At 33.0% G+C, this 12,706-nt stretch overlaps 1 protein-coding gene across 1 annotated transcript; it reads left to right on the top strand.

The window, feature by feature from the left end:
• The first annotated feature begins 8,412 nt into the window (after positions 1 to 8,412).
• LOC134702178 (E-selectin-like) lies at positions 8,413 to 11,948 on the top strand. The gene is made up of 4 exons (XM_063563252.1): positions 8,413 to 8,551; positions 8,990 to 9,169; positions 10,374 to 10,553; positions 11,758 to 11,948. Exons 1-4 carry the CDS (start codon positions 8,413 to 8,415, stop codon positions 11,946 to 11,948), a joined length of 690 nt encoding a protein of 229 aa, XP_063419322.1.
• Positions 11,949 to 12,706: the final 758 nt, after the last annotated feature.

Here is a 12,706-nt window from a genome sequence, read left to right as displayed (position 1 = left end):
ATCTGTTATCCGAAATATCTAACATATTGTTCGTTTTATTGTGTTTTTAATAATTTTGTACCCTTTTAGACTTGTTATATATAAGTGCCTATAAATAGCAGCACATGACATACCTAGGGAGTGTGGATTAATCAGTACAGAGATTAATTCAATTACAACAATAAAATTATAGATTGCCTAACAATGTAATTTCAACACACTATTTAGTATGTGAATATAAGAATGTTTAAAATATTTACAAGATGATGATAATAAACGCAATATTTCGCTAGACCAACTAGCTTTATCAAGCGTGCATCTATCCAGGTGAAACTTTTGCAGCTCAATGTATATGTTGCACTTTGGTTTAGCTGCCTTAAAAATACATAATTGGTGGTTGAAGTTAACAACGTCCATTGGCCAATATTACGGGATAAAAAGGACGATGCTTAGTTTTAAATTATTCTTTATCTTTCCTGTATCTTTTCTCGTCTTTTTCGTTAAGACCATCAGGTTCTAAAGTGTGGAGTTGGTGGATCCAAAACTTTTCTCTTCTCCTTCTCGCCGTGGTGTCCCACTCAGTGTTGACTTCTATAATTTGGAATGTTACATTTTCAAAAGTATGTTTCGTTGAACGACAAGATGTCTTGTGAGAGGACAGTTTTTTTTGTTGGTTTGGTACAATGACCGATGGTTATTGAGCCAAATATTAAATTTGTCCATTGTTTCTCCCACATACTGAATGCCACAAGTGTCACATGTTAATATATAAATTGAGTTCTCCGTTTAACAGTTGGAATCAGAATAGATGGTATAATTTTGTTTAGTAACGGTGCTAATGAAAGAACTGCTTGTATTGGCAGCTTTACAACACAAACAATTCCTTCGACCACATTGTTTGTAGCAACCGGGCGATGGAGTAGGTTGCTTTGCTAATACAGATGTCACTTATTTGTCACGGATGTTTTTATGTCTTCTGAAGGCCATGACTGATGGTGATGAACATACCTTTTTTAGATTTAAATCATTTTCTATAATTTGCAATGCTTCTGAACAATGCATGACACATTTTTAAAAACTGGGAATTTTTCTTAAAGAATAAGATAAGAATATGAGGTAAGTGATATAAAGGGAAGACAAATCAAAACTTTGAACTGATTGAAAATTATTAATAATAAGCATGCAATTCATCAAGTACTTCCAACGAATTTTTGATACTCTAAAATTAATTAATTCCACTATTTTGAACAACTCCGGTTTGTCGTTGTACAAAGTAGAATGATCAGTTTAGTAGTGAAACAAAGGCTTGAAGATGAAATAAATCTATATTTGTAAGGTATTTAGTGCAGGTTCAGAATCCAATTATACATAGTTTGAACTTTCATTGTATTTTGTTTTACTGTTTTTCTAACTATCATACGTTGATAAGAAATGTGAAAACGCATAGATTCTTCGATGTGGGCGATTGTTTAAAGATGTCAACTTTGCAGAAGATTGCAATTATTTTCATCCTCTTTCGAAATCATTATTATTCATAGACTATCAAGTGTAGATGGAGTAGGTTCACTCTCACTTTCTTTGCACATACAAGTTAACTGCAAGACTTTCACAAACTTATTGCTTCGTTGGATACATTTATCAATTTCAATTAATCATGCTGATGTAAGTGGAATTTATAACAGCCATGCATTCAATTGGTTAACTAATATGTTGCATACAATATTCTGTATACAGCTTAAAATCGGAACCCATTTTTGCATTTTTTTTCTATGGGTCATATCCATGTAAAATATTTTCCGAATATCGTAACAAGAATTAGTTTCAATGGTTAATGTGATTTTTAACGTTTCAAAATTGTTCATGCAGCTTGCAGCTCTAAACTCTAATCTTCAAGAATGACGTCACGAATGTTGTCGAGAATGGTATCACATTTTTTTCACAAAGGCGGTTTGAACGTAAAAGTTGTATCTGTATCTGTCGAATACAGTAATTTAAGTTTAATCTTCTATGTATTATCATCACTTAGGTCATTCGGTCAAAGTGTCGATAATGTGAATGTTGCATTATTGCAAATCTTTCCGTTCAGTGTGGAGAAATTTATTTCGGTATTAGCTTTTTTGTCTGTAAAAGATTTTTTAGTGGAATTTAACAGTTTTAAGGCCATGCACCAACTAAAAAATGGGTGAACATTGTAAATATGAAAATTTCAGAACGACGTGTCTCATCGGACTGAGCCAATCTATGCTAGTAAAAAAGAAAGTCCTGGATGATTTTAAACTTTTTTATTAGCAGGAATATGAAGTTATAATTAATTGCATGCTCCATCTAAGATTAATGAAGTCTATATTTTTCAGTTAATACAATCTAAAATAAAAATGCTTGAATGGGTGTGATCGACCACATCTTCTAACAGATGACTGTCATTTCAGAAAATAATTAACAAAAAAAATGAAATATTTTAGATATAGATTGCTACAACATCAACAACAATGGTTCCACATACAAAGGGATAGTCACAGAAACTGCAATAAAAGGACCCTGTCTGAACTGGAAAGATGTTAATTCACCCCATGTACCTTACCATGAAAATAATAACTTCTGCAGAAATCCAAATAATTTTATCAAACCTTGGTGTTATACAACTGCCAACATATATGATTTTGACTACTGCAATATTCCAGTTTGTGGTATGTAGCTTTTTTAATATTATTATGATACATTTTCTTGTGTTGCAACTTTATCGATTCAAAAAGCAGTTTCTATATAAAAAGCATTACGTTAAGTTGTATATTTGCTAAAAAAAATAATTTCATATTTTAGTTTGATCTGGACTAAAATGTAACAATTTTGTTAATTGAATTTATGTGGATAAACTGGATGAGTGTAACATGAACAAAATATTAAGTAAACTTTAAATTAAAGTCAAAGAAAGACAACATGGCAAAAATACGAGCCAAGGGAATTTTCAAAAGACGAAGTCCATAAAACTGACAAAAAGTGTTATATAAAAAAAGATGTGGTATGATTGCCAATGAGACAACTACCCACAACAAGACCAAAATGACACAAACATCAACAACTATAGGTCACCGTACGGCCTTCAACAATGAGCAAATCCCATACCGCATAGTCAGATATAAAAGGCCCCGATAAGACAATGTAAAACAATTCAAACAAGAAAACTAACGGCCTTATTTATGTAAAAAAATGAACGAAAAACAAATATGTAACACATAAACAAACGACAACCACTGGATTACAGGCTCCTGACTTGGGACAGGCACATACACAAATAATGTGGCGGGGTTAAACATGTTAGCGGGATCCCAACCCTTCCTTAACCTGGGACATTGGTATAACAGTACAACATAAGAACGAAATATAAAAATCAGTTGAAAAAGGCTGAACTCATCAGATAGACAAAAAATACAAGTGGACGTTCGGGTACTTATACATCCCGACACAATGAACAGATCTGAGAGTACTCGCAGTTATCTGAAAGCTAGTTCAAAGCCACTAACAACTCATTAAAAAATCATGCCTCTAAGACTATGTCAATATACACATTTTAAGTAAAGTCGGCCAAATAGCTTAACTTATATCTAGAAATTGACAATGAGGGTCGGTTGAACACAAAATTTTACGACAAAAAAGATGATTTCAGCTTTCCAATTGTAAATTTTCCATTTGTATGTAGCAACATTCGAGCAGCAACTGCATACGGTGTTAACATCTCACAATTGATACGATATTCCCGTGCTTGCATTTCCTATCATGATTTTCTTGATAGAGGGTTGCTGCTCACAAGGAAGCTTTTAAACCAAGAGTTCCAAATGGTGAAGTTGAAATCATCCCTTCGTGAATTTTACGGACGCCATCGCGAATTGGTTGACCGTTATGGAATAACCGTTTCACAAATGATATCGGATATGTTCCTTACGTCGTAACTACAATCCACTTCCCTTTCATGAATGTGATCTACCGAATCAGACTATTTACCGGATTTGTAATCACATAAGCAACACGACGGGTGTCACATGTGGAGCAGGATCTACTTACCCTTCCGGAGCACTAGAGATCACCTCTAGTTTTTATTTGGGTTCGTATGGCTTACTTTTTAGTTTTCTTCATTGTGTCATGTGTACTAATAGTTGTCTGTTTGTCTTTTAGCCATGGCGTTATCAGTTTATTTTCTATTCATGAGTTGGACTGTCCCTCTTGTATTTTTCGTCCCTCTTTTAGTTAAAAAATTAAATCTTTAATTATAGAAATTAATCGTCATTGTATTTATATAGAATATAATATATATTTATCATATACAACTATTTAAAAGAGGGACGAAAGATACCAGAGGGACATTCAAACTCATAAAGGTTTAAAGGTTCTTATACTTATAAGATATTTCGACCAAGGTTTTTTTTCGATAATGTATTTTAATTTTAAAGAACTGCCCAACATTGTAGTCTGGTATATTTTTCAATTGATTTACTATTACATCTAAGGAAACATAGCTCAATCTCCAACTCGTATATTACACACACAAACTGATTTTCGCGATTTAAAAGATTAAGGTTGTTGTCTTCCTGTTACTCATTTTGACACTTCTGTCATTTGATTTATGTTAATGTTAACTTGTGTATTTTAGAAAAAAAAACATTTTTAATATTGCTTGAAGATATATATCCATATTTGATGGACTGTTTTGCATACATGCATAAAAAAACCCAAGTTATTAAAATTGGAATATATGAAAGGGGTGTGATCGACCACACATGAAAAAGAGTTAATAAAAATAAAATATTTTAGATAAAGTATGTTACAACAGAAAAAATAATGGTTCCACATACAAAGGTACAGTCAAAGAAACAAAATCAAAAGGATCCTGTTTGAACTGGAAAGATGTTAATTCACCCCATGTACCTTACCATGAAAATAATAACTTCTGCAGAAATCCAAATAATTTTAGCAAACCTTGGTGTTATACAACTGCCAACATATATGATTTTGACTACTGCAATATTCCAGTTTGTGGTATGTAGCTTTTTTAATATTATTTCTATTTTTAATGTGTTTGCTTGCTTGAAAACACGCTTGTTATGTGAAACAAAAGCACATAATAAATAGTTGTATTTTCAATGGAATTTGTTTTCATAGTGCAATGTTAATTTACTTATTGAGTTTATTGAATTCAGTCGGAGAAAGACACAAAGGCCAAACGTGCAATCAACATGTAGATAAAAACAAAATTTGAAAAGCTGCTCCCTTTTTGATGAACAGATGGAAAGCAGAGATACAACTCAGAATTTATTTTTTTTTATTGTCTGGAAACTACTTTTTGTACTAAATGTTTTCCATATATGTGTTTTGATATAATGTCAATTGATCTAAAATAACATCTTTAGAAATATAACTTTCAACTGCTACAAATATTATTTAAATAAATTAAGTTGATGTTCCACATTATTTGTTTCATTATCTGATTGGTGAATGGTTCATTTTTTTCTTAGGGACAACCCAACCACTTATATTTCAACATTTCAAAATATTTCTATATTTCCATGTGAAGCTAGAATATTTAAATACCTTCATCAGTATATAACTACACACAACATCTTTTCAGCGGTTGCAAAGCAACTTGTCAAAATCAGTTTTTATCTTAAATCAATAGCCCACAGCTTCCACAATAAAGTACATTACCGTTTGATGTTGATGTAATGGTGTCCCAAAACTATTACAATGTCATTATATGAATTGCAATGTTTCAACTACAATTGCACGCTAATCTTTATTATAAAGGACAGTTGATGGGATTACAGTGGTGGATTGCCACGGCTATATTACTGACTTCAGATAGCTTTTATAATCAGCGTTCGAATTTGACAAACACATATTGATATCTCGTATTGTTTCAGTATTAAAAGTGTTGAGTAACGTAGTTGAATTTTAGATTATATTCGGGAAGTCGTGTACATCCCCGTTTGTTAAAGTTATTCAACATGCAGAAATATAAAACTCAGCTGTTTTTAATTTTTTTTCAAGAATTGCAAATATTTAACAAATTAAAATTAAAATACAGAATTACTTATTTTTGATATTTTTACCTCAACAGTGTTTGCTGAAGCATTTTTTTCCATGAATCCCGAAAATTTAAAGTTATATGAAACGAGTAATTGTTGATACATCATTTTTATCCATTTTTTTAACCAATGCATGTAAATATCATACACTTAAGTCTACTGTGCACAATTTGTCAGTGTTGACGCATCCATATCGCATAATTATAGTAAAAAAAATATCTCGGTCTGTTATGTTTTGAAGCTGTAGTTAATTAGGCCGTTAGTTTTCTCGTTTGAATTTTTTACATTTTTCATTTCGGGGCATTTATAGCTTACTATGTGATTTGGACTTGCTGAAGGCCGCACGGCAATAGTTGTTAATTTCTATGTCATTCGGTCTCTCATGGAGAGATGTTTCATTGGCGATCATACCACATCTTCTTTTTTATATACCAACCAGACGTTCGAAAAAGGTCTGTTCTAGAGTGTAGTTTAATTTTAAGAAATAACAATCTATCAAAATTTTGTAAACAAATTCGTCTTCAGACGACACTTCATTACTAGCTGGTTTGGATAGTGAATGAAACTCATCAAATATATATTGACATGGGTCACGCTTGAACTGTCACACTGTATAGGGATGCTCATGCGGCACATCAAAGATATTTAACGATTTTTTTCCCATTTTACTTTACAATTACAATACGGGGATATTAACGGGGTCTTAATTTCATTGACCCGTTAATATCTTGTCTATTTTAAAGCCAGTTAGACAGATGGCTTATGTCCTGAGCAGAATCTGAGAAGACACCTTGGTGAAATTTGGGTGTTAACCAACTTCATGGGAACGGATATTTTGAAAAAAACTTTATATTCCTCATTCCAAACTAAAAGTCAAATTGAAAGAGTTGGTATTACTTTGCTTCATAAAAAAGAATGGCCAACGTAGATACAAGTATCTTGTCTTAGGGAGGGATACATCCTACTTTGTAAAGAATCACTCTGTTGTTTATTCTTTATTTTTCTATGTTGTGTCATGTGTACTATTGTTTCTCTATTTGTCTTTTTCATTTTTAGCCATGGCGTTGTCAGTTTGTTTTAGATTTATGAGTTTGACTGACCCTTTGATATCTTTCGTACCTCTTTTATAGTGATCAGATTATTAATGATGTCACATTATTAATGATGTAGTTTTAAAAATAAGACGCCTAGGTCGAAATCAGCTACAGCTCATAATGAAGAAAATTTCAACCGTCTTATAGCAAGAAATACCCAAACGTATCCGAAATTTTGCTGGTGGACATATGAAGCTGGTTGAAAAGTCGCACCGACTGACTCTTAACTTTTCTCTGCGGTTACAAAACCCGTTTTCAAAATCAACAATAAGAAGTTATCCTTTGATTTTTATGGGGGGATGAGGGAACAAAAAAAAAAGGGGGGGGGTCAAGGATGAAACATTTTTAAAATGTTATCTCTGTCCTGCTTTTTTTCCCACCTTATTCGGTCCTGTTCTGTTTTTAGTAATATATTCTGACCTATTTTACTTAAATTGGCATCCTGCTTTTTTTTTGCAAATCTGTTTAATAACTCCAAACTGCTGTCATGCTTTTTAAAAAAAAAATTATCCTACCAACTACCACACGCCCTAGCCCCCACCCAATAAAAATCAAATGGTAGCTGCCTTATTTTGAATCATTGGTCCTCCGACAATAAAGTACACGACTCTTTGGTGCAGATACATAAACACTTGTGTCTTTAACCTAAGGCAATATCTTTTCATAAATTACATTGTTCCAGCTTCTCTGTGCGATACAACAGTTAATTTGGTACTTGCAGTAGTGATAGTTTGACATTCCTTCATGAAATGAGCTGCATGTCGACGTACATTACTAAACGCAACCTAGCCAGCTAAAGACACGAACCCCATCAAAACAAAGGGTTCTCTCGTGTGTTTCGTAAGAGCAAGCAGATTCTGCTCAATATATGACACGCATCGTGTTGCACGTGTTAGTAAAAACCCGGTCTAAATCGGTAATTAACATTCTTCAAAAGAGGACGGGGTTGTGTTAACGACGTTAGGAATCTATCAGCTTTTATCTGTACTTTGGTTAAACGAATATTTCATGCTTGTTAGTGTAGCATGTGCGTTCGACCAAAATCTTCATTAATAAGTAATATAAGTTTGTCTGTCGAACGTTGGTAGGTTTCTCCGGCACTTCGGCTAAGCAAGAAAGGCTTACTGCCACGAATATAACAGAAAATACTAAACACTACACTGAAAATCAACAAATTATCAATATTTACACACTTTTACTAACAATTATTAATAGTTTCAGATGTGTTCTGTTCAAATCTGACATTGCCAAGTCGTATCAAAATGCCATTAAAGCGAACGGGATACCACTACCCTGACTCTGTAGATTTTCAGTGTGGAGTGGGATATACCATTTATGGAGCCAATCGTTCAAAATGCTTGGCATCAGGAAATTGGAGTCACCAACCCCCAACATGCAATGGCAAGTACTAAACAGTAATAGGTAGAAAACTGAGCTAAATAAATTTTGCCAAATGAAGGTTATAGACAGGTTGAAGGAATTTCTATGGGCATCAATTGTGACCCTGTAATAGTTACAACAAAGACCCGTCTATATATAAAATTCACAAACATTTCCGATATTTTAGCCGACCAAAGTGGCAGGTGTGTGCGTCTCCAATCCTTATTAACCTGGATTTTCAAAAGTGTTTTCAAAAGTCGGTGTTTTCTCAGGAAAAAAACCCCAAATGTCTCCATCTTTACAATACAGTCTTAGCGCTACAGGTGCAGATCAAGCCGTTTTAAAAGGGGTGCCTGAGCTAGGATTAATGGGGTTCAATTTCTGTGTCTCCAAACAAATGCGTTGACAGAAGACTTAATTTAGAAAAATATATAACACCTGTTGCAATTCTTATTTCAGCTGTTTCCTGTCCAGACTTACCTTCATCCAGTTACATGAAAATTCCAACAAAGCTAACAGGATACCATTACCCTGATTCTCTGGATTTTCAATGTGAAATTGGATATCAAGTTAATGGTGCCAACAACATAGAATGCTTGTCAACAGGAAGTTGGAGTCACCAACCACCAACATGTAATGGCAAGTACTAGACAGTGATAGGTAGACTAGAATGCTAAATAAAGGTTATAGACATATTGTAGATATTCCTATGGGCACCAAAGTGACCCTGTAATAGCAAACTTGTTTTTGTTTTGTAGTTAAAACACTATAAAATTACCAAAAGAATCCTATATTTTAGTGACTTTTTTTAAACTAATTTCAGTTAATCAATTTAATTGGTTATAATAACTGTTTTTTTCTTGGAATTTGATACTTTAGATTTACAAACGAAGCTACAGACAAATTAAGACAAAAGGAATGATTTTAGTTTCCTATTAAAGGGGCACTTGCTACGAGATATATAAAAAATCTAAAGTTTGATTTTTTTTTGTTCAATCAATAATGAAAGTGAAATAGTGAAATAACCATTCGCTTTTTGCTGCCATAAAGGTTCAATATTGTCAAATTACGCTAAGAAACATTGATAATTAGTCATTGGTCATCTGAGGTCAAATCGATAGTTAATTAGATGGCGTCTGGACTAAAATTCATACGAAACGAACCTATATATTGTCTATGTCATGCTCTGTAAACTGTTTATTTTAGACTTTGATAGTTTTGATAAATGTTTTACATTGTTATAAATCAAATATGAGAATTTAAGTCAGATCGGTGACCATGATTTTGACAGCTAGCGCTCCTTTAAAAATTTAACTTTTTTGGTTTCAATTTTCCTTTGGCTACATATTACTGTGTTTAAAATATCACAACTCGATCATTACGCCCGTGTCTGTTGCGACTAATATGATTTTATTTTTTCCATTATCTCCCTTCTGTAACATATAAGATATGGAAGTGTTTTAGGCTCGTTTTTAAATCATATCGAACCTTGGTGGATAAGTGATCTAAGAAGTAAATCTGTCATGTTATAAGAGCTCATTTTTATGATGTTACTCTTCACTAGACGACCAAACAGTCAGGTGTGTCCGTCTCCAATCCATATTAAATTAAATTTCAAAACGTTTCTTCAAAAGTCGGTGTTTCTCTCAGATAAAAAATAACATATTTCTCCATCTCAACGATACAGCCTGGGCGCTACCGGTGCGGACCCAGTCGGTTTTGAAGGCGGGGGAGGGTCCCAACATAGAATAAATCGGGTTCAAACTAAGTGTCTACATTCAAATGCGTTGACAGAAAACTTTATTTAGAAAATATATAATACCTGATGCAATTCTTATTTCAGCTGTGTCCTGTCCAGACTTACCTTCATCCAGTAACATGAAAATACCAACAAAGCTAAAAGGATACCATTACCATGATTCTGTGGATTTTCAATGTGAAATAGGATATCAAGTTAATGGTGCCAACAACATAGAATGCTTGTCAACAGGAAGTTGGAGTCACCAACCACCAACATGTAATGGCAAGTACTAGACAGTGATAGGTAGACTAGAATGCTAAATAAAGGTTATCGACATATTGTAGATATTTCTATGGGCACAAAAGTGACCCTGTAATAGCAAACTTGTTTTTGTTTTGTAGTTAAAACACTATAAAATTAACAAAAAATTCCTATATTTTAGTTACTTTTTTTTAACTAATTTCAGTAAATCAATTTAAATGGTTATAATAACTGTTTTTTTCTTGGAATTTGATACTTTAGATTTACAAACGAAGCTACAGACAAATTAAGACAAAAGGAATGATTTTAGTTTCCTATTAAAGGGGCACTTGCTACGAGATATATAAAAAATCTAAAGTTTGATTTTTTTTTGTTCAATCAATAATGAAAGTGAAATAGTGAAATAACCATTCGCTTTTTGCTGCCATAAAGGTTCAATATTGTCAAATTACGCTAAGAAACATTGATAATTAGTCATTGGTCATCTGAGGTCAAATCGATAGTTAATTAGATGGCGTCTGGACTAAAATTCATACGAAACGAACCTATATATTGTCTATGTCATGCTCTGTAAACTGTTTATTTTAGACTTTGATAGTTTTGATAAATGTTTTACATTGTTATAAATCAAATATGAGAATTTAAGTCAGATCGGTGACCATGATTTTGACAGCTAGCGCTCCTTTAAAAATTTAACTTTTTTGGTTTCAATTTTCCTTTGGCTACATATTACTGTGTTTAAAATATCACAACTCGATCATTACGCCCGTGTCTGTTGCGACTAATATGATTTTATTTTTTCCATTATCTCCCTTCTGTAACATATAAGATATGGAAGTGTTTTAGGCTCGTTTTTAAATCATATCGAACCTTGGTGGATAAGTGATCTAAGAAGTAAATCTGTCATGTTATAAGAGCTCATTTTTATGATGTTACTCTTCACTAGACGACCAAACAGTCAGGTGTGTCCGTCTCCAATCCATATTAAATTAAATTTCAAAACGTTTCTTCAAAAGTCGGTGTTTCTCTCAGATAAAAAATAACATATTTCTCAATCTCAACGATACAGCCTGGGCGCTACCGGTGCGGACCCAGTCGGTTTTGAAGGCGGGGGAGGGTCCCAACATAGAATAAATGGGGTTCAAACTAAGTGTCTACATTCAAATGCGTTGACAGAAAACTTTATTTAGAAAATATATAATACCTGTTGCAATTCTTATTTCAGCTGTGTCCTGTCCAGACTTACCTTCATCCAGTTACATGAAAACACCAACAAAGCTAAAAGGATACCATTACCATGATTCTGTGGATTTTCAATGTGAAATAGGATATCAAGTTAATGGTGCCAACAACATAGAATGCTTGTCAACAGGAAGTTGGAGTCACCAACCATCAACATGTAATGGCAAGTACTAGACAGTGATAAACCGAAATGTGCATACATAGTAATTTGATAATGTAATTAGTGTTACCTATTTGCAAATATGTATCACCATATCAATGCAGTGTATCTGCATTACATACAGGTTAAGAAAATAAGAAGACAAAAACCCTTTTAAACGTACTTAAGAGGACAAAAAACGTCAACTTCGAGAAGGCAAGACTGTTTTTAGTCTTACAAAGTTTATTTCACAAAATTCGAAAATAAAACTTTAATCATTTGCGCAGACAAACATTCACCGTAAATATTTCAGTATCACTTTTGCTGTAATTATTCCGCAAGTTCAAGCATATTTACGTAATTTTCATCTCGGTACAATAGCTCACTGAAAAGATGGCAGATTTTAAATGTTAAGGGACTATTTCGTAATTACTGGACTGGTATCCTGCAATCCAAATTCCATTAGGTGGGTTATGATAACACAAATTGAACGTTTTTGTTTTTAGTTCAACTATTTTATTTGTTTCGTTGCACCTGGTATTTGTATTGGTAATAAATATTGGTCTTCCTGAATACAAGACAACTATTTAATAGACAAAAAAGTGTTTGAAGGAAGAATATATTTTGACACTAGATTTCCAACTGACCATTGACCCTGCCTTTAAAGTTTAAAATATGACAAAAAATGTGTTTTCAATTTAAAAAACATTCAAAGACTTTGAAACTAGTCATAGTGATAGTCATAAAAGGAGTCCTGTCTTTTCGAAATATGAATTATATCAAAATTGTTTAT

The sequence above is a fragment of the Mytilus trossulus genome, unplaced genomic scaffold (assembly GCF_036588685.1).
Source record: "Mytilus trossulus isolate FHL-02 unplaced genomic scaffold, PNRI_Mtr1.1.1.hap1 h1tg000411l__unscaffolded, whole genome shotgun sequence".
Lineage (NCBI taxonomy): Eukaryota > Metazoa > Mollusca > Bivalvia > Mytilida > Mytilidae > Mytilus > Mytilus trossulus.
Note: the sequence above shows the minus strand (reverse complement) of the source record. Positions and strands in the feature narration are given on the sequence as shown.

Coding starts and splice junctions, on each gene's coding strand:
- LOC134702178 (XM_063563252.1), top strand. CDS start 8,413: ATGCCATTAAAGCGAACGGGATACCACTACCCTGACTCTGTAGATTTT. Junction 9,170..10,373: donor CCAACCACCAACATGTAATG/GCAAGTACTAGA, acceptor TTCTTATTTCAG/CTGTGTCCTGTCCAGACTTA. Junction 10,554..11,757: donor CCAACCACCAACATGTAATG/GCAAGTACTAGA, acceptor TTCTTATTTCAG/CTGTGTCCTGTCCAGACTTA.